This window comes from Macaca fascicularis, chromosome X, assembly GCF_037993035.2.
Source record: "Macaca fascicularis isolate 582-1 chromosome X, T2T-MFA8v1.1".
NCBI classification, from domain to species: domain Eukaryota; kingdom Metazoa; phylum Chordata; class Mammalia; order Primates; family Cercopithecidae; genus Macaca; species Macaca fascicularis.
Window position 1 is genome coordinate 75,015,508 of NC_088395.1, and position 27,840 is coordinate 75,043,347.

The following is a 27,840-nucleotide window of genomic DNA, read 5'->3' on the forward strand; positions in this document are numbered from 1 at the left end:
CAACAACAACAACAACAACAACAACAACAATGAGAAGGAGAAGGAGAAGGAGGAGAAGAAGAAGAAGAGGAAGAAGAAGAGGAAGAAGAGGAAGAAGAAGAGGAAGAGGAGGAAGAAGAAGAGGAAGAAGAAGAAGAGGAGGAAGAAGAGGAGAAAGAAGAGGAAGAAGAGGAAGAGGAGGAAGAAGAAGAAGAGGAAGAAGAAGAAGAAGAGGAAGAGGAGGAAGAGGAAGAGGAAGAAGAGGAAGAGGAAGAAGAAGAGAAGAGAAGAGAACAAGTGTCCTTCTCATTGCATAAATATACCAACTCCATACAGAAGTTGAAAGACATGTCCTATTTAGTTGAAAACAGGAAGATCTATCTGGTTTAACCATAAGGATGTAGTTCACATATATTTTTAACCAATAGGGTTCTGTTATAAAAGACGTGTTGCCCCCAAATTCCACTATAGAAAACACATCCAAGGGAAAGTGCCACTTGAAGCATCAATGCCACTTTAAGAAGTTAATCCTGCTTGAATAACAGGATGAGTTTATACAGAATGTGTTCACTATTAGTTCGGAGCATTATCTGGGTTATTTTGTTCCTTCCTTCTTTGCTTTCATCCTTCCTCCCTACCTCCCTCCACTTCTATGACAAAGAGGTATCCTCCCACATCCTGCAAAGCCAGAGACACATACTGGGAGACCTAGTAACATGAAACCTCTTCATATGCCAGTAGTCACTCAGGAAACATTCAATGTTCAACACCCCTGTCCCTCTGTTCCTGCCTCATTCATTAACTTCTCAGTTCTTTTTTGATCTTTAATTCACAGTAAGTCCATCATCAATCGGACAGTTTCATGGAGCACTTTCTATCTTCCCTATTCTATTACCAGTACTAACAAGAATTATAGTGATTAAAGAAAAATTTTTAGCACATATGATTGATGAAAGAAACTTATTTAGTGCATATTATTTGCCAGGTACTGTACTAAAAACTTTATATATGTTAACTAATTTAATTAATTAAATAACTATCTGTATACAAATTTTCATCAAATACTTCCTCCTCTTGATTCTGAAGCCTGAGAAAGCCCACGAACTATCTACCAAATGGGCAGGAGCTATCTACCAAATGTAATTTCTTTGTCTAGTTCAGTGTTATCCAATAGAAAGGTAATATAAGCCACATGTAATTTTAAAATGTTTAGTAGTCACATTTCAAAAAGGAAAAATAAGTGGCCAAATATTATCACTTAAACACATAATCAAAATTAAATGTTAATATTTTCTATTTTTTCATACTGTCTTCAAAATCCACAGTATATTTTAGGGTGTATTTTCCACTTACAGTGCAACTAGTTCTGTCTACTGCATTTCTAGTACTCAGTGGACAAATATTTAGTTAATTATCCTTAGAATCTCAAACTAACAGAAGATCAGATTTGGAAGATTTGACATTGTTCTTGTTGTCAGGAGTCATGAGAAAACTGAGGTTCAGAGAGAAGTGCTATTTCCTGCAAAGTGAAATGAGCCCTAGACTTACAACAAAACTCAATTCATATCCAAGCTACTGAGTGACCTTAGAGGCTACACCTCACTGAACTTAGTGTCCCCACCTGATAATGGAGGATAATAACCTTTACAAGATTGTTCTGAGGTTCAAATGAGAACATGGATCTATATGTGTGAGGGCCTAATATAACACCTACCACAACCAGTGAACTCACAAAGCTAGCTAGCAGCAGTGCTGGGTATATCAGGCTAAGTCCAATCACGAGATATAAAACACTACAAACAATTAACATATAAGAAAACTCTATATGGTACACTAAGGCTAAGGAAAAGTACTCAAATAAGGACAAATTTTAATGGGGTTCAGACCTCACTTGAAAAGGAGTAATTTGGCAGGGCGTGGTAGCTCATGCCTGTAATTCTAACACTTTGGGAGGCCAAGGCAGGAGGATTGCTTGAGCTCAGGCATTCAAGACCAGTCTGGGCAACATGGTGAAACCCCATCTCTACAGAAATTACAAAAAAAAAAAAAAAAAATTAGCCAGGCGTGGTGGTATGTGCCTGTAGTCCCAGCAACTTGAGAGGCTGAGGTGAGAGGATCACCTGAGCCCAGAGAGGTCGAGGCTGAAGTGAGTCATGATTATACCACTGCACCTCAGCATGGTTGACAGAGTGAGACCCACCCTGTCTCCCAAAAAAAGAAAAGAAAAGAAGAAATTTAACACACTGGATAGCAGAATGTTTGCTGATTTGGCCCGGTGGTTCACAGTCACTGTGTAAGCAGGAGGCAACTCCCCAGAGTACAAAAAAGCGGGCCAACAGTGACCAGTGGAGAAGGTATAAAGAGAAGGTGGGAAAACTGAGTTGCAGGTGAGCTCAGCGGGGCCAGCCTGGTTTGGTGGGAACCCCCTAGGGTGCAAGGTCAATGGATGAGGGCCCTGCAGAGCGGGTAATAGCTCCATGATAACTCTTCACCAGCAAGCGGGCCATGTAGGGTAGGGGGTCTACAGAGGGAAGCTGAAGGACTGCATGGTCATGAAGCCTTCAAGGAAATTGAGGCACCATGTGCCTGGGTGGGTGGCTGGGTCAGAGTTCCATCAGCTGTCCTCCCTGCCCCTGCCCCGCCCCCGCCTCAGCTGGAAACGTGAAGAGATCCCCCTCCTCCTGCAACGTCCCTCCAGCTCCCTCTACTGAGAAAGTTTAAGGCGTGCTCACTATAAAGGAAAGATGCTTAAAGAAAATCTGTCCATTATTACAGAGCAGGTATTGAGAGGCTTGGAACTGATGGGCAATAAATTGATAACATACGGGGTAGACTATAAGTTACATTTTGACTATTGGAATTCTACATAGTTTATTGGAGACATGACTCACACTAAGTTGGTCTTCTTTGTAGATATGCAGGCTGGCCTTACTGGTAAAGAATTATGAAAAAAGATAGATACATATTTAAACTTTCTGAGACTCACATTCTTCATTGAGACAATGGATATTAAAAATCCCACCTCACAGGTTTGCTGTGAGAATTAAGGAAGAAAGCATGTGTAAAACCCTCAGTGCAGGCATGGGCCATAGAAGTACAGTCATGCACCACAAAATAATGTTTTAGTAAACAATGAACCGCATATACAATGAAAGTCCTGTAAGATTATAATACAGTATTTTTACTGTATGTTTTATATGTTTAGATAAACAAATACTTACCATTGGGTTATAACTGCCTATACTATTCAGTACAGTTAACACCAGTACAAGTTTGTAGCCTAGGAGCAATAGGCTATACCATATAGCCCAGTTGTGTATTAGGCTACACCATTGAGGTTTGTGTTAAACACACTCCTGTGAAGTTCACACAACCACGAAAACATGTAATGATGCATTTCTCAGAACAACATTAAGCAACGCATGACTGCACATAATACAAATTCATTTCCATTTGCTCAGATAATATGAGGGCAACCATGGTAGCATATCCTTACTTTCCTAGTGTTATTCTTATAAAGGAATGAAAGTAAATCAAATTATTTCACAAGTGGTTATTTTTATCCTCAGTTGTAAGTTTAAATATACTTCTATCCTTCAATTATATCCTCTCCCAACTAAGTATTGATGTTAATGAGGCTCCAGTGAAACAAGTAGAATCCAGCATTGCTGGGCTATCAGGGAAACTCACTTTGCTTGAACACCAGTCATTTCTAACAATGCCCATGTAAATCTGATGATAGCAGGTAGTGGGAGCTCAACCACTACTTTGCTCTTTCTTCTCAAAATTTGCTACTTTCATGGCCAGGCATGGAGGCTCATGCCTGTAATACCAGCACTTTGGGAAGGTGAGTTGGCAAGATAGTGTCTTTTAAAAAAAGAAAAACTTACTGTTTTCAAATTCTTGATCCAAACTGATTGTCATGATATTCCAAATAATATCTACTGGTTGGTATGCTCTTAGTCCTAAAAAAACCTAGATGCTTGGATAAGATGCTGTATTTTAGCCCTGGCAGAAGAAACAACCTCTGCTACATGGTGGATATACATTGAGAGCTCATGAAACAGACCTACACCTAGATGAAAAGATTAAAAATGAAAATCATTCACATCCCTTTAACAGGCATTGGAGAATCAGAGATCCATAGGATGGTCAAGCTGAAAAGAATGTGAAATTATCTGGCACACAGCATTATCCAATGGAAGTTTGCACAATGATGGAAATGTATTTTATCTGCACTGTCAAACACAGTAGCTACTAGACACAAGTGACAGCTGAGCACTTGAAATTTGGCTAGAAAGAATGAGGAGCTGAGTTGTTAATTTATTTAAATAGATAGTAGTTACCATAATAGACAGCAAAGACCTAGACAGCATACCTTAATGCAAAGAGTATGGAATGTAAAGCTAAAAAGACCTTTAGGTCTAAATCCAGGCCACTATCACTTACTAGCCACATCAGTCTGCTCTTGCACTGCTATAAAGAAATACATGAGACTGGGTAATTTATAAAGAAAAGAGATTTAATGGGCTCACAGTTCTGCATGCTGTACAGGAAGTATAGCAGCTTCTCCTTTGGTGAAGTCTCAGGAAACAAAATCATGGCAGAAGGTGAAAGGAAAGCAGGTACATCTTACATGGCCAGAGCAGGAGTAAGAGGTGAGGGAGTTGCTACATACTTTCAAACAACCAGATCTGATGAGAACTCACCACTAGGAGAACAGCATTGAGGGGATGGTCCTCAACCATTCATGAAGGATCCGCCCCCATGATGTAATCACCTCCCACCGGGCCCCACCTCCAACACTGGGAATTACAACTGAACATGAGATTTAGATGGGGACACAGATCCAAACTATATCACTAGTTATATAACTTTGGTCATGTTATTTATCTTGTCCAAGGCTCAGTTACCTCATTTGTGAAATGGGGAAAATGCCAGAAGCACACAAGGTCCTTGTGATTAAAGAATGAACGTAAAGCCCCTAGCCTAGTGCTCAACATAGCAGGCAGTTGATAAATGATAGCTAGTTTTCCAGACAAAACAACAAAAACACCAAAAGGAGAAGCAACTTATGCACAGATACAGAGTCTGTTGGCCACAAAGTCAGAGGCCAATTCTAGATTTTCTTACTTTCTTTCATGATCACTTTTCTCATAGAAACTAATCACCCACCCCTCCGATCCCCTTTGTCACATTAGTTGAGGCTACTATAACAGAATGCCATAGACAGGGTGACATAAACAACAAACATTTATTTTGCACAGTTTAGGAGGCTGACTAGGCCAAGAGCAAAGCACCAGCAGGTTGGTGCATATCTTTGTAAAGTGAAGAGTAGTAGCCCATACAACTATTTGATTGCTATTAAAAAAAAAAAAAAAAAAAAAAACTTATACATATACAGAAAATGTACCTTGGTGAAGCCTATTTGTTCCTTCCGGAAATTTTCCAAGGGTTTAATCAGCAAATCACTAGCATTGTGTACCTAGACAAAAAGGAAAAACAAACAAAATAATTTCTAGGTTAACAAGGTTCAAATACAAGATTCCTTGTTACTATGACATTTTCATTTATATACCATCCTGCAAAATGTTAAATGGTTTGCTGATTTGTTGGGGTTTATTATTGTTTGTTTCTATATTGTTTCTGAAAATCGAATGCATTGAGAAGAAGTGGGAGAAAGAATAAGAGGGGCATTTCTCTGTAACTTTAATGATAGTCTGATCTGAGTTTTTAATCGATAAATATCTGAAGTGATGTCCAGCAGAAGACAGAGGAGACCTGAAGGACAGGTGAAAAAGAGAAGAGAAAGAGAATGGCAAATACAAGAAAAGGACAATTGCAGCAAGTGCAAATCATTTCATCAGAGGCAAATGAGTGTGCAGTGATAGCATTAGGATAAAACATTTACAGTCCTGCCTGTGCCATAAAACCAGAAAATTTCCTTCAGAATGTGGAATGCATTACAGCATCACAGAAAACACTAGACTAGGTCTTCAAATCACCTAAATATAAATGCTCAGAAGCTAATAGGAATGGCCTGTTCAGGGACTATTAATATTGGCATTAATAAATATGTTCTGGAGATATAAAAACATCAAAATCAAAGAAGACCCCTTGTTCTTTGGGCAGGTAAAGGTATACAAAGCTTTTTCTTCATATAAACCTCTTATGAGATTGTGTATGTCCAAGGCAACAAGTGGGGTTTGTGCCTCCGTGGTGAGAGTTAGAATCACTAAAATGGAAGACCTTAGAGAAGGCATCTAAAGGGCTGCATTTTGGGAATCATTGCATTAATTTTTATTAATTAGCTACAAGACAGAAAACTAAAAGACAAGTTTCCTTGCCATATAAGACATAAGTGTCAGTAAGACAAGATATATCTTCCTAACAAAAATAGACAACAGAGGAAAAAGTCAGTTTTGACAAGATCTGACTTCTCCAATCTAAGAAGCAATTTTTAACCTACCACCCCAAAAGTGTGGAAAGTTGTGGGGCATTAGTGTATGGGTTATACGTGTCTTTCAGGTAATTTGGGCCTCTTGTTTTGTGTGTAGGTATGATTCAAGGTTCAACTAAATGGGCAAACTCCTAAAATGTCACTGCTAGCCTTTGTATGTGAACAACCTGGTGAACCCTGACATTCTGATCTACTGCAGCTCCTAATGCTACCATCCAGGACAGGCAGCACCCAGCAAAAAAATATATAAAACTAGGCAAGAAAAAAAAATGTTTTCCTTGAGAACAGTCATTCTCTATGTCTCCTGATCACCAGTGCTTTTATAGCTGGCTTTCTAAAACTTGTTTGCTACAAGCCTAGACTTAAAAAATCATGTAACCCTTCCCAAAGTTTGCTGATTTTTACAAAAACAGATCTCTTGCCTACTAACACTTCCAGACCCTGTCTGATTCTCATCACATCTCTTCTCTTCTACTGGATCTATGAAACCCCATTGAGTCCTAATCGTACTATAACCTACCTCCCAGTACAACCCTTAACATTCTCTTTTCATCTCTGAGTGTGCTCATTAGCCAAAGGCAGTAAAGTCTATAAATTCCACCCTGCAAGAGCCCCTAGTAAAGACTTCTCTTTCTATGAGGTCTGACTCATAGAAAGATTCGTTTTGGTTGCTTAGGAAATCAAAGATTCACTAACAATTATGGTATCAAAAAAAATTACACCAAAGTCTCTCTTTAATTGAAAGTAAAACTTCTTCTACTAAAAATATCCACAAATTAAGTCATTGGTGTCATAGGCCCAGTACAGAAAGTCCATTTTTCTCCTTTAGTATTGTGGAAGCCTTAAAACATGGCCACAAACTCTGACATACCTTCCATTGAGAGGTGAGGTCTGTATTCCCTCTACCTTGAATGTGAGTGGGCTTGTTAATATTTTGAACAAATAGAGCACTCCAGAAGTAACACTCTGTGACATTTGAAGCTAGGTCATAAAAGGCCAGGACCAGTTCTCTCCCAGTTCTCTTGGAATACTCCCACTAGGAGCCTTGAGACAGTATATGAGAAGTTTAATTACCCTGAGATTACCAAACAGAAGAGGCCAAATTCTAGTCAATGTCTCATACCAGCTGAATCTGCCCTTCCTGCCATCCCCAGTGGAAGGTGCCAAACATTAGGAAAACCATTTTGGACCTTCCGTATCAACTAATCTGCCAGGTAAATGCCATCATTTGGAGCAGAAGAATCGCCCAGCTGACCCGTCTGAATGCCTAACCCACAAAATAATTACAAATAATTAGTTTAAGTTTAAGCCAGTAATCTGCAACCTTTTTGGCACCAGGCACCAGAATCATGGAAGACAATTTTTCCATGGACCCAGGGTAGGGGGAGGTGGAGATGGTTTCAGGATGAAACTGTTCAACCTCAGATCATCAAGCATTAGACTGTCATACAGAGCATGCAACCTAGATCCTGCATGCACAGTTCACAATAGGGTTTGCTCCTATGAGAATCTAATGGGGCTACTGATCTGATAGCAGGCAGAGCTCAAGCAGTAATGCTCCCTATCCTGCTGCTCACCTCCTGCTGTGTGGCCAGGTTCCTAATAGGCCATAGACTGGTGCCCCACAGCCTAGGGGTGGGGGACCCTGGTTTCAGCCACTAATATTAGAAAAAGGTATGAAGCAATAGATAATTAGAAAGACAATTTGCAGTTTAAAAAATGCAATACGGGCCGGGTCAGTGGCTCACACCTGTAATCCTAGCACTTTGGGAAGCTGAGGCGGATGAATCACCTGAGGTCAGGGTTTCAAGACCAGCCTGGTCAAAATGGTGAAACCCCGTCTCTACTACAAATACAAAAAACTAGCCGGGCGAGGTGGCACATGCCTGTAATCCCAGCTACTTGGGAGGCTGAGGCAGGAGAATCACCTGAACCCAGGAGGCGGAGGTTGCAGTGAGCCAAGACTGCGTCACTGCTCTCCAGTCTGGGTGACAGAGTGAGACTCAGTCTCATAAATAAATAAATAAATAAATGTAATACCTAAGAAGTGGCCAACTGGGAAACATTGAAGAAGTTTGCCTTTAAATAAGAAGTGAACATACTACTTTCTAAAGCCTGTATGGAGCTGGGCCCTTGCATATTCAGGAACCCCCAGGATGGCAGAGTTGCTGGCTTTTCATGCCCCAAAGGGGATTGTCTTGCATAAGCAAGTGTGTCAGCAACTTCTCACACAGGGTCCACAAGGCCACTGACTTTTAGATTTTTGATCCCAGTTCAGTCTAGAAAAATAGTCCATGGTTTACTAGAATTGCAGTACATCATTTTCCCTTAATCACTTTGGCAATACTGCTCCCAGTCTCCTACAGCACAAACAGATACTCTGAATCTTTTCCTTTCTATGACACTCACTGGTAATTATATTATTTTCTTGTCAGAATAGAGACTTAGGAATGTAGAAAAAAGTCACATTGAGGATTTCCTCTTTTTTCTTTCTCATTCTATTTTATTCTGAAACCCCTTAGAACTCGAGCAATGACCCCTTTTAAGTAAACTTGGCCTTTAATCTCTTCTCTAATCACTGCATTCATTGTGTGAGCTCACTGGGGACAAAAACTCCCACCTGCTATCTCAGGTAGAATCTTCACCATAAGGAGTGACATCCTAAACTCATTAGTGAATTTCTATCATCAGAATCCTATTGAATAAAGGCCAAAGTAACACTGAACAAGGTGTTGAGCAGAATAGAGATGATACTCAGTCCAGTATTGCAGGATTGTTCAGGAATCTTTGATGGTAAATGAAATATCAAAAGAAAGCACTGGGCTGGGCACAGTGGCTTGCGCCTGTAATCTCAGCACTTTGGGAGGCCAAGGCGGGTGGATCAGCTGAGGCCAGGAGTTCGAGGCCAGCCTGGCCAACATGGCAAAACCCCATCTCTACTAAAAATACAAAAATTAGCTGGGCATGGTGGTGGGTGCCTATAGTCCCAGCTACTCAGGAGGCTGAGGCAGGAGAATCACTTGAACACAAGAGGCAGAGGTTGCAGTGAGCCGAGATCACGCCACTGCACTCCAGCCTGGGCAACAGAGGGAGACTCTGTCTCAAAAAATAAAAAATAAAAACATTTTTAAAAAGAGAGAGCATTAAAGACAGGTTGAAATATCATGGGGGCCTCTTTAGGTGACTTTTGGCAGTCTTCAAAAACAGACCTTGCACATTGCCAACAGAGGCCTCTTTGGAGTCAGAAAAGAATCTATGCAAGCTTCATAATCATATAAGAAGTGTGCAATTCAGACTTTTCGAGGCCCTCCCCCCGCCCTTTTTTTTTTCTTGGCAGGGCCTTACTCGCCCAGGCTGTAGTACAGTGGCATGATCATGACTCACTGCAGCCTTGACCTCCTCAGGTTCAGGAGATCCCCCCACCTCAGCCTCCCGAGTAACTGAGACTACAGGTGCACGATAACGCCCGGCTAATTTTTGTATTTTTAGTAGAGACAGGGTTTCACCATGTTGGTCAGGCTGCTTTTGAACTCCTGGCCTCAAGCGATCTGCCTGCCTCAGCCTCCCAAAGAGCTAGGATTACAAGCATGAGCCACTGCACCCAGCCCCAAGAGGATACTTTTGAGAACATCACAGGGATGCCCTTCCTCACTTCTTCCCTTCATAATTTCTTCTCCAATTTATATTCATTTATGGAGATGACCAGACACAGGCAATTTCCATGCTTGAGGGCTGTGAACTTTCTTCCTGTTATTCTAAAGCTTATTTTGGACTCTTCTTTTACAAAGGATAAAATGCAATATAAGACCCACTAAATTATCCAGATTGGGGTAGAGGGGTCCTTTTGCTACAAAGCCAGGAAATGGAAAAGTTATAATCAAGCAATGAATTCCTGGCATGGGGTGAAAGCACTCATTAAGCCTAACCATCTCAGCATTCCTGGAATTAAGTGGGAAATAGGGAGCAAACACTCAATATATGATTGAAAAGTCGTTGGGACAAAAGGGCACAACATAATTAAAGACAGAAGAAAATGAGTCAGTCATGTGGCAAAGTACCAGCAGGAAGGGTGAGAAAAACAACATCTCAAAAGATGAATACTACTTCAATATGTGAGGGCTTTGTTATTGGGTAAATAAAAGAGATGGAGAAACAACTAGGGCTAAAGCGAAGTACAGCTGAGCTTTCTAATGCTATCTGAATGAAATGGGGGCAAATGCCTTTGAAAACAACATGGGCAGCAGTCCACAAACTCTGTGGGCAGAGAAGAACATTTAGTAGAGTGTGTATTAGCAAGGATTAGCAAGGGGGCCATCTAAGAGGCTCCAGGGAAACCACACATATTGGTCTCTTCTTAGTACATTTAAAAGCAAATATTTTAAACTAAGAAAATTCCCAAGTCATATTTCCACAAGCAGAATCTTGTGAGTAACTAAAGATAACTAAAAACCATGCTTACATAATCAGTATTTTCCCCTTATAAAACACTTCCATGTTTACTATATTATTTGGAGAACTTTAAACAACCATAAGAGATGGGGATTATTTTCCCCACTCTACAAATAAGAAAAAGGAGCCCAGAAAAATGAAGTAATTAATCTGAAGTCAACAAGTTAGTGACAGAGCCAGAATTAGAGCCTTAATTCTCTAATTCCCCTACCTCCAAGTCCTGCCTTCAATCCTACTTCTCTAGGAGTCTAGATTCTATGAGCAGTATTTTGAGAAGGCAGTACCACACTGTTGAAAGGAAAGAGGTTTTATAGGTAAATGAGTTCTGGCTGTTGGAATAAATAGCTTTAACAAAACTGAGAAGCCCACAAAAAGTCATCTGATGGAGAAAGGTAAAGTAGACCACTTTGATATCCTCTACAGAATTCTCATCTTACCATCATGCCCGTAATAAAAATGAATATTGATCAACATATACATTTCAACATTTAAGTCCCCAATAAGTCTGTGGTGGGGACAAGGACCAGTATTTCCAATAATTTTCTGCTGCTGCTGCTCATGATGGTACTGCTGCTCTAAGGACCACACAAAAAGATTATTTTTAGGCTGTTAAAATAATTAGACTTCATAAAAATGAAACTCTTAAGTACAAATCTAGCAAAATACGTAGAAGATCTATATAAGGAAACTATAAAACTCTGATGAAAGAAATCAAAAACGATGTAACTAAATGGAGAGATAACCCATGTTCACATTTAGGAAAAGTCAATATTTTTAAGATATCAGCTTTTCCCTGGTATCTTAAAAGCAAATCCTAATCAAAATAAAAAAGATATCTCTAGGATCTTAAAAGCAATCCCACTCAAAATCCCAGCAAGTTATTTTGTGGATATGAACAAACTGATTCTTAAGCTTATACCTGACTTCAATGGTTTTTACTACAATGCAATTCCTACCATGCTAAAGTTATGAAGATAGTGTGGTGTTGGTGAAAGAACAGATAAATAGATCAATGGAACAGAAATAGAGAGCCCAGATACAGACCCATATAAATATAGTCAAGTGATCTTTGATAAAGGACAAAAAGTAATTCAAGGAGAAAGAATAGTATTTTCAAAAAATAATGTTGGAGCAACTGGATATCCACATGCAAAACAGTGAATCTAGACACAGACCTTATATCCTTCATAAAAATTAATTCAAAATGAATCATTGACCTAAATGTAAAACAAAAAGCTGTAAAATTCCAAAAAGATAACATAGGAGAAAATCTGGGTGACCTTGGATTTGGAAAAGACTTTTTAGATATAACACCAAAAGCATGATCCATTAAAGCAAAAATGTATAAGTTGGACTTCATTAAAATAAAAAACCTATGCAATGCAAAAGATACTGTTGAGAAAATAAAAAGACAAGCCACAGATGGGGAGAAAATCCTTGCAAATGCCTATTGGATAAACGTCTGGCATCTAAAATATTCAAAGAACTCTTAAAACTTAACAAAAGAAAATCAATTTAAAAATAGGCAAAAGAACTGAACAAATACCTCACCAGAGAGGATATACTGATGGCAGTTAACCATATGGAAAGATGCTCTGCATAATATGTGATTAGGGAGTTGCAAATTACAACAGCAATGAGATATGACTACACACCCGTGAGAATGGCTAAAATCCAGAACACTGACAACAGCAAATGCTGGTAAGAACATGGAGTTGGCGAGGACATGGAGCAACAGGAACTCTGATTCATTGCTGGTTATGCACAGCTATTTTGGAAGTTGGTTGGGCAATTTTTTACAAAATTAAACATACTCTGACAATTTACACTCCAGCAATTACACTCCTTATTATTTAACTAAATCAGTTGGAAATTTGTATCAACACAAAAACCTACATACAACTGTTTATAATAGTTTTCCTTGTAATTGCCAAAATTACCAAGATGTCCCTCAGTAGGTGAATGGATAAACTGTGGTAACTCATACAATGGGATATTATTTAATGATAAAAATAAATGACAGGAAAATAAAATGCATATTGCTAAGTCAAATACGCCAATCTGAAATGGCTACATACTGTTTGATATCAACTATAAACATTCTGGAAAAGGCAAAACACAATAAAAAAAAGATCAGTAGTTGTCAGGGTTTCAGGACTGGAGGAGGAAGAGAAGGATAAATAGATTGAACAAAAGAAATGTTCACGGTCATGAATCTATTCTGTATGGTGGCACTGTAATGGTGGATACATGTCATTATATATTTGTCAAATCCATAAAATGTACAATATCAAAAGTAAATCCTAATGTAAACTATGAACTTTAGCTAATAATATTGTTTCAATATTGGCTCATCAATTATAACAAATATATCACATTCACGATGTTTAATAATAGAGAAAACTGAATGGGAGAGAGAAAGGTGGTATATGAGTTCTCTCTGTATTTTCTACTGATTTTCTCTATAAAAGTAAAACTACTCTACAAATTGAAGATTAACAAATGGATAATTTGGCTAAAAACACTAAAGACCTCAATTTCTGTCAACATGTTTAAAGGCCCAGTTTAATATCCACTGAAATTCTTTTTCACTGAAATGAATACAGATGGGATTTGCACATTAATTTCGCTCTATCTAATGCCAAACTCTCAGGGTGGAAGCTTGAGACATAATAACCAGATCTATTACCTAACTATTTTTACAGCACCAAGAAGCTATCTGACAGAAATCAAAATAGTATAGGATCAATCCAAGCATAAAGGACAGGAAAAATCCCCTATATCACCCATGAACTCAGCTTCAGTGACAGAGTTAATGACTTACCATCATCATCCTCTCATTTTCTACCTCGTTGAGCAATTCAGCAAATTCCTTGAAGGATTCAGCTGGAAGGAGAGAATCAAATGTAAAACAAATTAATCATGGTGCTTGATAGACAAAGGGACAGAGATCTGTGCAACAGCAAGTAGGGACCAGTGCCCTATGCCCACATGGCCACTAGAGGAAGGTGTCAAATCGGAGGACAAAAGCAGGTGTTCAGTACCTATCGAATGTTTCTTTTCTTTTCTGTTTTATCAACCCCCATATACTTTAATATTTTATTTAATCCTTACAGCCACTCAGGAGTAGCTAGAATTTCTCTTATTTCATAGACAAGCAAAGATTAGAAAAGAGGCAAGGGGTTTGCTGTGTAATGAATGGCATCTATAGAACCCTGAAATGAGTTTGGATCCCTGTTCCACTACTGACCAACCAGAGAGTATTGCTGTAAAAACTAAATTGGATGGTAAATGTAGGGTCAATACAAAGTAAATAATAAATACTACCCTTTCCACCCTCCCAAACTTTCTACTCTTCTAGTGCCAATTGTGCCACTTACTGGCAGGATGACTGGGCAAATCACTTCCCCTCTCAGAAATTTTGATGTCTTTATAAACAAAAAAAAAGGTAAGTTAAGCTAAACAGTCTTTAGTGCCTCTTCAAATTCCTCAGCTTCTCTCCAGAAGCAGGAAATATATTCTCAACTGGCATCTGAATGAAAGCCTGGAAAAACAAATTTGTCCACACTACCATTTTTAATCAAAAATTGAGTTTCCTCCTTTAAAGAACTGAGTAAGTCCAGCATTCCTGGTGTCAAGGAAATGAATTTTGGGGTCAACACAGCATGCAAGGCAATGACATTTCTTTCTTCTTCTGAGGATTAAGTTGCTGCAAATACCCAGGGAGATCACCTTTGCAAACACTAAATTCATTCAGAGCTCAACTGTAGCATAGAAAAGATATACACCACACTCAGAAAGAGTAAATAGGAAAAAATGGAAATGTTTGTTGACCTTCTGTCCCCAAATATTTTATGCTAAGAAAACTGTCAGAGAGATTTTTTCAATTGGCATTTTTCCAGACACGATCAGTTTACCTCTAAAGGAAATGTGACAAATATCATATTCAAACATTTAAAGGAAAAGACTAATTTTATGGACATTAAATGTGCCAAGCCTTCTGCTTCAGGGTTTAATTGTGACGATACCTTTATTAGGTGCTTATTATTATCACTGAATTGATATCACCATATAATATAGTTTGGGTATCTATCTCCTCTAAATCTCAGGTTGAAATTTAATCCCCAATGTTGGAGGTGAGGCCTGGTCCGAGGTGTTTGGGTCATGGGGTTGGATCCCTCATGAACAGATTGGTGCAGTCCTCCTGGTAATGAATGACTTCTCCTTGTATTACCTCCCACCCCCAGATCTGATGGTGCAAAACAGCCTGATATCTTCTCCAGTCTCTCTTGCTCCATCTCTGGCCATGTGACACACCGATTCCTTTTCTTCTTCTGCCACCACTGGAAGCTTCCTGAGGTGCTCACCAGAAGCAGATGCTGATGCCATGCTTCCTATATAGCCTGCAGAACCATGAGCCAAATAAACCTCTCTTCTTCATAAATCACCTGGCCTTGGGTATTCCTTTATGGTGACACAAACAGACTGAGACATAATAAAATGCACCATTTAAAGTGTACAATTCAGTGGCTTTTAGTATATTCACAAAGTTTTGCAACTATCACCACTGTATAATTGCAGAACATTTTAATCACCCCCAAAAGAAACCTAAACCCTATTAGCATTACACCCCATTACCACTTCCTCCCAACACCCAGACAACCACTAATCTAGTTTCTATTTCCATGAACTTGCCTACTCTAGACATTTCACATAAATGGAAACACATGTGACCTCTGAATCTTGTTTATGCAACCATGAACATTTGTGAACAAGTTTTATGTGGATGTATGCACATATGAAAAGTTGGCCCTCCATGTATGTGAATTTCATATCCCACAAATACTGTATTTTTCTATCCAAATCAAAGAGAAAAAGTCTGCATGTAACTGGACCTCTGCGTTTTGAACCCATATTGTTTAAGGGTCAACTATATTTAGTATTTCTTTATAATCAGTTTTATTTCTCTAGGATTAGTAATAATATCCCCTATTTCATTCCTGATTTTAGTAATTCAAGTAGTCTCATGGTCAGTCTAGCTAAGGGTTTATCAATTTTGTTTACCTTTATGAAGAACAGATGTTTGGTTTCAATGATTGTCTTGTTATTTTGACAAGGCTGCCTTATTATTGTAGTCTTTTACTGTTCTCCATTTCATTTATTTCCTCTTTAGTCTTTATTATTTCTTTGCTTATGTTTCTTTAGTTTGCTCTTATTTTTCCAGTGTCTTAGGTTGGAAAGTTTGGTTATTGATTTGATATCTTTGTTCCTTTTTAACATAGGAATTTGAAGCTACAAATTTCCTTCCAAACACTGTTTTAGCAGCATCCCATAAGATTTAGTATGTTGTGACTATTTTCATTCATTTATATTCTTTCATTTTTCTCTTATTTTTTACAAGATTATCTCTTTGTTATTTTCTTTCATTAGACTATCATATGTTTAGGCATGTATCTCAAAGTTTAACTTGTTGGATGTGCATATTCATGTTTTTCACCAAATTTGCCAATTTCTTGGCCATTATTTCTTTAAATATTCTTTCTTTCCCGTCTCTCTTCTTCTGAAGTTCTCATTCTGTATACGCTCTTATGCTTGATGATACCCCACAGGTATCTGAGGTTCTGTTCATTTTTCTCAATTATTATTCTTTATTTCCCTCAGATTGAATGATGTCAATTCACTTGTGTTTAAATTTGCTGATCATTTATTCTCCCAGTACAAATATGATGCTGAACCCCCAGTAGTAAGTTTTTCATTTCAGTTATTATACTGCAACTTTCAACTGCAAGTTTCAGTTGATTCCTTTTAAAAAATCCATCTCTTTATTGATATTGTCTATTTTGTGAGACACTGTTCTCATTCATTTCTTAAGTTCTTTAGACATGGTCTCATTTATTAATTTAAATATATTTAAATAGGTAATGAAACTCTTTGTCTAGGAAATCTAATATAAGGGCTTCCTCGGGGACAGGTTCTATTAATTGCTTTTTTTCCCTTGTTCAAGGGTCATATTTTACTATTTCTTTGCATGTTTCATAATTTTTTAAAAGTTAACATTCTAACTAGTGTGACAACTTTGGAAATCAGAACTCCTCTTTCCCCAGAGCTTGTTGTTCTTGTGGTTGCTGGCTGTTTATTGGCTTCATGGACTCATTCTATAGTCTGTATTCTTTGTCATACGAAACCACTAAAGTCTCTGATCAGTAAGCTTACTGGTCAACAAGTGATTGGACAGAGATTTCTTTAAACGGTTTGAACAAATATCCCCAAGCCTTTGCTGAAGGGCTCTCTGTGTATTGTGGGGTGTACCTTCAACATTCAGCCAGACAGTTTGCAACTGTGCCTTAGCCTTCACTCCTCCTTGCAAAGAGCTGAAGGTCAGCCAGAAGTGGGAGACTAGAGATGTCTCAAGTCTTTCTTCTAGACAGGTACAAACGCTGGGTATGTACAAAGCCCCTCTCACATGCATGACCTCCTAGATTTCCAGGAATACCTCACAGCTCTTTAAAGCTCTCCAAGGATAACTCATTCTCTATTTTGTCCTGTTTGGTTTGTTGTTCAGTTTCTTGTTTGCTACTTTATTCTTTTTGTTGCCTGTGGAAACTGTAGTACTAAACAACTGCCACTGATTGTTTTCAGAAAATGCCCTAGGGGCCAGGTGGGGTGGCTCACACCTGTAATCCTAGCACTCTGGGAGGCTCAGGCAGGTGGATTGCTTGAGACCAGGAGTTTGAGACCAGCCTGGCCAACGTGGAGAAACTTGTCTCTACTAAAAATACAAAAATTAGCTAGGTGTGGTGGCAGGTGCCTGTAATTCTAGCTACTCAGGAGGCTGAGGCAGGACTATCGCTTGAACTCGGGAGGCGGAGGTTTCAGTGAGCCAAGATGCCACTACCGCACTATAGCCTGGATGAGAGAGAGAGAGAGAGAAAGAGAGAGAGAGAGAAAGGAAGGAAGGAAGGAAGGAAGGAAGGAAGGAAGGAAGGAAGGAAGGAAGGAAGGAAGGAAGGAAGGAAGGAGAACAGGAAAAGGAAAACGAAAGGGAAAGGGAAAAGGGAAAGGAAAAGGAAGGGAAAGGAAAGGAAGGGAAGGGAAGGAAGGGAAGGAAGGGAAGGGAAGGAAGGAAAGGGAAGGAAGGAGGGAAGGAGAAAGAAAGAAGGAAGGAAGGAAGGAAGGAAGGAAGGAAGGAAGGAAGGAAGGAAGGAAGGAAGGAAGGGAGGGAGGGAGGGAGGGAGGGAGGGAGGGAGGGAGGGAGGGAGGGAGGGAGGGAGGAGGGGAAGGGGAAGGGAAGGAAGGAAAGAAGGAAGGAGGGAAGGGGAGAGAAAAGAAGAGAAGAGAAGAGAAGCGAAGGGAAGGGAAAGGAAGGGAAAGGAAGGGAAGAGGAAAAGAAAGAAGAAAGAAAGGAAGAAGGAAGGAAAAGAAAAGAAATTTAAAAAAAAATCACAAGTGTGTTGCAGTGACTCATGCCTTTAATCTCAGAGGCCAAGGCAGGAGGATTGCTTGAGGTCAGGAGTTCTGTCTCAAAAAAAAAAAAAAAAGAAAAGAACAAAAGAAAGAAAATGCACTGGTAAAACAACAACAACAACAACCATTTAAAGAGTAAACTCTGAGTCAGCTGAAATCACGTAAGCCCTGTGAGTGATATTTCTCAAATTTTGAGTAACTTCAAACCCATTCTACCCTCACCCATGGCTGCTAGAATGGTGGTTTGCACACACTGCATGATTATACAGACATTAGTTTTCAAAGCTACTATGGAACTGCAGAAAGGAATAGGAACATGGCAAATTAAAATGTCATAGAGCTCAGTGTTTTCTCAACTATTCAGCCATTTTTATTTAATAAACATGCCTTGTTTTGTTGCAAAACTTTGGTTCATTTCTGGAGTTTTTAAAAAGTTGATTTTGGAAATTTCTGCCAGTGTCTTTGCTGATTTTATGAAAGATCAAATTTTTGGAGGTCATTTTTCAACCATTCCCACCATGGTAACCTGGTCAGAGCTTCTTGAGCCTTACTTTCAATTAACAGACAGCTTCAGTAATTGTTAAACCACTTTAAAATTAAGTTGCTGAGTCAAGAAAAACCTCACTGCTGAATATTTGGCCTGAAAAAGCCCTATGAGTACATTTATTGCTTGATCAGAAAACTTCAAATGCCTAGAGAAGCATGTGGCACAGGGCAAGAAGTATTTAGCAAAGTCAAGATAGCCTCTTGATTCTAAGATTGTAATCACTTGCTTTCTAAAAATGTTAAGACTTTTACAGATCATCTATTTTAGTCCAACTACTTCATTTTATTCATGAGAAAACTGAGGCCCAGAGATTGGAACTGATTTGTCCAAGGTCACACAGCTAGCTGAAGAGTCAAAAGAGGACCCCATTTCAATGCTCTATCTACAGTGCCCAGTCATAGCGAAAGCACTACGTCACATTGTTTTTCACTGTCCCTCCAACCGGCCCCACGAATGGTGCTTTCTTCCCCAAATATCCTCATATTCACTCTCCCTTGGTCATATCTATAGCGAATCAAGAAAAGTGCAAAAGCAGACCAGGCGCGGTGGCTCACACCTGTAATCCCAGCACTTTGGGAGGCCAAGGAGGATGGATCACCTGAGGTCAGACGTTCAATACCAGCCTGGCCAACATCGTGAGACCCCGTCTCTACTAAAAATACAAAAATTAGCCGAGCATGGAGGCGGACACCTGTAATCCCAGCTACTCAGGAGGCTGAGGCAGGAGAATTGCTTGAACCCAGAAGGCAGAGGTTGCAGTGAGCCAATATTATGCCACTGCACTCCAGACTGGGGGACAAGAGCGAAACTTCATCTCAAAAAAAAAAAAAAGAAAGAAAAGAAAAAGAAAAAAAAGACAAAAGAAAAGGGCAAAAATGAAAGGTTTGGACAAGGGTTATTTCTGACTCAGAATCTTGAGGTCCTATAAGGCCTCTTAGAGATCTATTTTTAACCAAATATCATGGATAATTAATTACAGCATCTTCTAAAAACTAACCCTGCAAACAGTTCTGTAGAATTAATGGGAAGGCAATAAAAGCTTTAGTGAGATCAGACTGTCCATTATAGAGTGTGGGAGAGAATAGTCATTAAGGAGCCAAAATCATTAGAGTCCTTTTGCCCTCTCTTCAGGTACTAGGACTGGGGACTAAGAAAATTGGCTAAGAAATGGAAGAAAACAGCCCTGCATAACCATAACCAACAACACCATCATCAATAATAGCAACATGTCCTGCCACAAACACCACCACAAAGCATGGCTTAGAAAACTTACCGCAATATTCCTCAATAATGTTTAGCAGTCCAAGAATTTTCTTTTTAAAAAAGATCACAGCAAGAGAACATTATCCTTGGAAAATTTTCAAAGAAGAAATTACAAAAAGTTCAGAAAAGTGAGATGGGAAAAGCAATATGGTAGATGCTTCTCAAGTGTTTTATTTTTCATCATTACAATTTTAGTGATGAGAAAACTGAGGTTTAATTTAGCAAGGTCATATAAATTACAGTGTTATGTACTATCTTCCAAAAAATTGTAAATTTTTAATAAAAATTGACAATGTGGATCAAACAGCTTAAAATTATCTATACCCTTTTGCATTGTAAATTCATATCTGGGAAACCATACCTAAAACCTAATCATGGGATAGTCATGGTGGAAAACACCTGTAATCTCAACACTTTGGGAGGCCAAGGTAGGAGGATTGCTCGAACGCCTGATGGCAACAAAGTGGGACCCCCATCTCTACAAAAAACAAACAAACAAACAAAAAGAACTAATTATGAATACATGGGGATAAACCTTTATATCCAAAGGTAGGCATTCAACATTATTACTGATGATGAATAATTGAAAACACATAAAATGTCCAATGATTGGGGAATTATTAAGTATGTCCACTTAATGAACTATTATTGAAGCTATTAAAAAGGAAATTACACAAAATTTTCTGAACATGACAAAATAGCTAGAGTGTAACACTATTTTTAAAAAAAGCAGAATATAAAAATCTGTACACAACAATTGTACACAAGTACAGCTATATGCAGAAAATTGTGTTTCGACCCCCAAAAAAGCCAAGAAAAAAATACATCAAAATACTTGTGATTCTTTATGGAGTGCATACATGTGTAAATTTTAAAGTCAAAAATGAAATGATTTAAAGTCCTACTTAAAGCTGGGCATGGTGGCTCATGCCTGTAATCCCATCACTTTGGAAAGCCGAGGTGGGCAGATTGCTTGAGCTCAGGAGTTCAATACCAGTCTGGGCAACATGATGAAATCCATCTCTACAAAAAAAGCTACAACAATTAGGGCCAGGCACTGTGGCTCACACCTGCAATCCCAGCACTTTGGGAGGCCGAGGCAGGTGGATCACTTGAGGTCAGGAGTTTGAGACCAGCCTGGCCGACATGGTGAAACCCCATCTCTACCAAAAACACAAAAATCAGCCAGGGGTGGTGGTGAGCACCTGTAATTCCACCTACCCAGGAGGCTGAGGCAGGAGAATTGCTTGAATCTGGGAGGTACAGGTTGCAGTAAACTGAGATTGTGCCTCTGCACTCCAGCCTGGGTGACAGAGCAAGACTCCATCTCAAAAAAAAAAAAAAAAAAAAAAGCGACAAAAATTAGCCAGGTGAGGTGTGCATCCCAGCTACTCAGGAGGCTCAGATGGGAAAATCAAATGAGCCTGGGAGGTCGAGGCTGCAGTGAGCCACGATCCTGCCACTACACTCCAGCCTGGGTGACAGAGCCAGACCTTGATTTAAAAAAAACAAAAAAACAAACAAACAAAAATCTCACTTAAGCTACTTATTAGCTATGTGATCCTGGGCAAGTTTTCTTAACCTCCATTATCCTCATTCTACCTCCTTAAAATTGCTCTGAGAACTGGATAGTGTACACAAAGCAGTAGGCACACAGTGGGTACTCAGTATATGGCAGCTAATAATAATATTTTTGTTCATTTCCATATTTTTATAATAAAGTATGTTTATATTATAATGCAAAGATACCAATAAACTCAATTTTTTTTTTTAATGAAAACTGCCTAAGATCATGTAGCCAGTAAATGAACAGGTCAGAGTCTGAACTCAGGTCCAGCCAAATCCAAGACCATGTTTCTAAATCCTACCATATCCCCATGAAGAAAAGTGAGCCAAGATATAAGGGTCGTTGCTATGGATGAAATATGGTGGCAGGAACAGGATAGAGAAGAGAGCTCAGAGTGAAAGATTACTGGAGTCCAAGAGACCTTAATGAGGGAGAAAGAGTAAATGGCAGACAGGCCTGAAGCCTGGGCCTACCAAATAATACTCCTGAGAAAATGACATTCACTTCACTAGATCTCTCAACCAATAGTCAGGAACATCTTGCAATCATTTTGTACCATTTACTTGACCCTGACTGGCACTTAACCAGCAGTCAGTCTCCAGATCAGTCAGAAGGGAAATAAGCAAAAAGGTATAAAAAGCCCATGAGAATAGGGGGCTCTTGTTCAGCAGTCTCCTCACTCTGCATGGGTGCCATCTTCTTCACTCAAATTCCCCAGTGGAACCTCAGAGGGCCTAGGAGCTTTGAAAGGACACTGCGTTGTGCCCTGCTTTGTGAATCCCGGACCACTGAGTGTGGACCTGAGACCAGGGCTCCAGGAAAGCAGCCAGTGTTAAGAAATCCCACATCCTTCTGCGTTCTGAAAAATGGCTAGACTGCAAAGACCACCTCATATGTAACATCAATCTCTATCCTTCTTCATGTCTCCCATAAGACTTGCAAATGACCCCCTTGTTTATCTGCCTCTACAATACTCCAATTTTCTTCCATTTCTTTGAGATGTTCCTCATTAATAAAGGTTCTCCCTATGACAATAACTTCCTTAATTGTCCGGTGCATCGTTTTGGTGCTTTTTCTTTTATCGTCTGAGTTGCATAGGAAGTACCGTGAAATCAAAAGAGATGTTCAGACTTCCCTAGCTTGCATGGGCTAAACGTTACCAATGTACATATTTCAGAAATTGAATGCTATACAGGAAGTTCTTAGAGAACGATCAATGTTCTTGCTTTCCGTAGTATGTTTTATTAAGATTTCTCAATCTCTTTATTTGATATTCTTTTGGGTGGCTAGGGGTTGTTCAATCAATCCCCCCACCTCAGCCTCCTGAGTACCTGGGATTACAGGTATGCATCACTGAGCCCAGCTTTCCTTGATATGATTGATATATTCTTGGTATATTCTAACTATAAGCTTGCTATATTCATGGTATATTATGTCAGAATTATTATATCTGAAGACTTTTTTCTTCATAAAGGTTGTGTTTATCAATTTTTATAAATATAATATTCACTCTTCTTTGAAAATAGGGTTATTATGATTACAGATTTTTTGTAAAATATTTTTTGGATTGAGTTCTTTTGTTTTAAATGCCACATAAATCTCATGTATTTTTCAGGTGCATTATTCTTCTGATAATAAAATGTCATCAAGTCTTCCACTTTTGAAAATGACCAGTAATAAGTTGGCCACTGCCATTTTAAGTATTTTCTCATTTATACATAGGTTTTTATGTTTTAATATGATGCTTCCCTGAAAGCATTTAGAATCAGCTCCTAGGCTCAAGTGATCCACTCACATTTGCCTTTCAAAGTGCTGAGATTACAGGCATAAGGCACCGTACCCAGCCCAATTATCTTCTTCTCATGTGACTTCCAGTCATGGAGAACTAAAACCTGATGGCCCAGATCCCAAAAGAGACTTCTGATTACCTTGTGTTTTCTCTTTTCCTCAAGATGTGAGAAGCCCTATGAACTCAAGCCCAATAACTTGATATAAACCTCCAAGGGCTTATCACCACAGCAGAAGGTGCATTAGGCTAGAACTTTCCCCAGAAAAACTATTGCCAGCACTAAGAAAGTCTGGCAAAATATTTGGTTCGTGCATGCCCCTATATGAACGATAAGCAATATTGTGAACGTCACCAACCGCACTGACATATAAGCTTAAGAGCTTCAAGATGTATAACCAAAAGATTTTTCCCCCACCAATCTCATGAAAATCACTGAACCTTTAGAATTCAACTCCTGGCTCTTTACTTAAATACAATCTTTTATATTAGTGATTCTTTTTTCACTTTAGCCATTCCTCTTTTAAGATGCCTGACCTCCAGGACTCTAAAACAACTGACATTTGCCACTACTTCTCAAAGGATACTTCAACTGGTTTTATAGAAAAAAAAAAAAAAACAACAACAACAACAACAACAACAAAAGCCCTCAAGAGACTATTTCTTAGTCCCTTCTTTATCTCAAACAAGAGGTTTATGATCTTCTGTGAGTTGTTTAGCAATGAATAATATTCACATTAAACAAAAATCAGGATTGGGGGACTGACAATGTTGAACCTTCATCTCTCAGAAACCAGTAATGGGTGGCTGATGGAACTTTCTAACTAGAAGTCTGACCTTAAATCAATCTTCTTGCCCCACAAAGGTGTTTCTTCAAATATGTTAGGATAACTGGAGTGGAAATGTGATTTACAGTCTGAGATTTAGAACATCACTTTTATTCCCCCAGGCATAAACAAACAACCCACTAAAACCCAATGGGTGACATTTTCTGGAAAAGATGTAGCAAGGTAGATGCACAGAAGAAAAGAACTACACTATCAGGGTTCACCTGATGGATGCCATGCTCCGGTGATGACAAGACTGAAATTTGAGGTTAAAATACGAGGCCCTCTGAAGATCCTCACCAAATAATCCCCAGGTACATAGGTTGCAAACTTTAAGGAGGTATATTCACTCTCAAGTGCCAGCCTGTACTTGCACAACCCTGAGAGTAAGTGCCTCCTTATATCTGAACCCTAGCCACCTGCCTTGTTTCACCTTAACCCTGGAACTGACTCAGATATCACTTCTCTGAGAAGGCTTCCATGTTTATTCTCCCCATCATCCTGTCCCCCAACACGTATACACACCAGTCTGAATTAGGGGCTACCATGTGCTGACCTCTACCGTAGTTCTTATCACATTGTGTTGCTATTGTCTATTTACTTATCTGCCTCCTTTAATGGACTATGAGCACCTTGAGGGAAGTAAGGTGTGTTCTATGTCTCTGAATCCCTTATTTATGTCATTTAGTGGACACGCTCTACCTATTTACTAATGAATAAAAATACATATAAGGGATCCTGAGAAAAGAGTAAGCTGGCCAGGTGCGGTGGTTCATGCCTGTAATCCTAGCACTTTGTAAGGCCAGGGCAGGTGGATCACCTGAGGTCAGGAGTTCGAGGCCAGCCGGGCCAACATGGTGAAACCCAGTCTCTACTAAAAATAAAAAAGTAGCCAGGCATAGTGACACATGCCTGTAATCCCAGCTACTCGGGAGGCCAAGGCAGGAGAATCTCTTGAACCCGGGAGGCAGAGGTTGCGGTGAGTCGAGATCACGCCACTGCACTCCAGCCTGGGTGACAAGAGTGAGACTCCATCACAAAAAAAAAAAAAAAAAAAAAAAAAAGTAAGCAGATTCTCTTAAGCCTATGTGGAAAACGAGCTTCTTTCTAGTTCATGGTGCTATGGTGACACTGCAAGCCATTTGCCTATGCTAAAACCTGTATGATTGGGAAGTCCATGAGGACAAGCTTGATAGCAGATGCTCAATAAAATGTTATTGAATGAATCAATTGGGCCTTAGGAGATTCAGGTTCTAGTGGCAAATCTGGTACTATGTAGCTGTGTGGGAACTTCAACAATCACGTCCCTACCTCTGGATCTCGGTTTCCCCATCTGTTGAATTGAGGGATAAACTTGCTAATATTCTGTCTCTCTTTATCTCATTAGTTTATATAAAGTACTTACAATGACACCTGCTATTTGGGAGCACTCTAAAAGTGTCTGCTTCTCTCGTTTAATCTACAAATCCCATTTTTCAAGCAAATTCTTACATGAAAGCCCAATATAAACCGCTGTTTCATTTGATCATGAAAGATGGGAGACACTGAAGATCCAAGGAGGACAGTTTGGAAAAGTTTGAGATCTGTCCTGGGGTTACAAAATGCTCGCTGATGTTATAAAGACTATGTAAAAATCAAGGCCCTGGGCTCTGCTATAGAGATTCTGATTCTTTAGGTATAAGGTAGGTCCTGTGATGGGATAAAAAAGATCCTCAGGTGACTTGGATATGAAGTTATATGAGAAATAATGAACTAAATACTATTTAAGGTCCCTGCCAACACGGACATTTTACAATCCTACATTTTCCTTTGGTTAATTTGGGAAATATATAATTTCAAACCAACACTGTTTTCCACAAATTACCTTCTACAATGTTCCTAGTAGAGTCAATAACAATGCATTATTGAGCACCAGCTATATGCCAGACACTGAGCTAAATGATTTACAGACACTCTCTGATATAAGTATTATCTGATTTGCTCCTCATGACCTTGTGAGGTGGATTAATACTCCCCCACTATACTGATGAGGGAAACAGATGCTCAACAAGCTCAATTAATGTTGCCAAGATCCCATAGCTAACAAATAAAACTCAAATCTAAGGAGACCCAAGACTTCTTAGACACCTGGGATTTCCTTTGGTTACAGAGACATAGAGGTAAAGACAAGGCAATGCCAATTGAAGGCATAGATATCTAACTCTAAAGCAGTGAAAGAAGTCATGGTCAGATCAATGACACACGGCCTCCCACTTGTCCCTGTTAGACATAAACTATTCACGGTAAGTCCTAGAGCAGATCATCAGGGGCAGGAACTCTTCAGAATCCTCAGGCTTTCTCCATGAGCTCTAGGAAGCACTGTCATTTCTGCTAAATAACGAGTACCTACAATGAGGTCAATGCTACTGAGTGACCTTTTGGAGCCAATAATGAAAAATTTTTAATGAGAAGGCCCTCTGCACATATAATGTGAAATCCAAAAGGGTATCACAATTCCATCCAAAGTGGCTTTAAGCAATTTTTTTTCCAGTGAAACAAGATGTGTTGACTCAGGGCCAGCAGTATTGGCAATAGGAGGGCATGGCACATTCTGCATTCTCAGCTTCCAAAGCAACTGCTCTTTCCTAACAATAGCCTCCCAGTAGGGTCCCCAAGACTTTTTCTCAAAGCCTCCAGAGAGCCTCAGCCTCAGCTGTTTGAGTACTGGCTCTTCCTCTCACTACCACCACAATTCCCAGCTTTCAAAATAAGATTCAACGAGGACAATGACCATGACAGGCCAATGAATTTTCAAAACCTCTCTTAAGTCCTCAATAACGAAAGTCAGTTCATTAAGTCAGCATCCCTAAAAGCAGTGGTCAAATGATAAGTAGGAGCTTCTGAAATTGGCAGGCAAATTATCACTGAGTTAAAGAGTTATTATAAATCATACATTAAGCGGCAAAAAGGTCGGGCACTGTGGCTCATGCCTGTAATCTCAACACTTTGGAGGCCAAGGTGGGTTGGATCACTTGAGGTCAGGTGTTTGAGACCAGCCTGGCCAACATGATGAAACCATGTCTCCATTAAAAATACAAGAGTTAGCCAGGCATGGTGGCGAGTGCTTGTAATCCCAGCTACTCGGGAGGCTCAGGCAGGAGAATCAGTTGAACTCAGGAGGCAGAGGCTGCAGTGAGCACACTGATCTCCAGCCTGGGGGACAGAGCGAGACTCCATCTAAAAAAAAAAAAAAAAGACCGAGTGTGGTGGCTGATGCCTGTAATCACAGAGCTTTGGGAGACCAAGGTGGTGGGAGGATAGCTTGAGCCCAGGAGTTCAAGACCAGTCTGGGTAAACAGAGCAAGACCCTGTCTTTCTTTCTTTTTTAAAAAAGCAGCAAAGATGTCGTAATCAGCAGCTCTGATGGAGTCCCACAGACCCCCACAGGAACCTGGCATCACCAAGGAGTCATTTTTCTTTTGTTTATAAGTCATTATGCTCAGGCTCACACACCTTTTT

The 27,840-nt window shown here is 39.5% G+C and overlaps 1 protein-coding gene across 8 annotated transcripts in view; it reads right to left on the reverse strand.

Moving 5' to 3' along the window:
• Nucleotides 1–27,840, reverse strand: part of OPHN1 (oligophrenin 1) — a 379,874-nt gene that overhangs the window by 223,654 nt on the left and 128,380 nt on the right. For all 8 annotated transcript variants that reach the window (XR_012429977.1, XR_012429978.1, XR_012429976.1 and 5 more), the window contains 2 exons: nucleotides 13,713–13,774; nucleotides 5,393–5,464 (listed from right to left, as the gene is read on the reverse strand). Coding sequence is in view for 4 of the 8 variants with exons in the window: in XM_005593813.5 (XP_005593870.1) it covers nucleotides 5,393–5,464; nucleotides 13,713–13,774 (134 nt within the window). In the remaining 4 variants the exon portion in view is untranslated. The remainder of the gene's footprint in view (nucleotides 1–5,392; nucleotides 5,465–13,712; nucleotides 13,775–27,840) is intronic.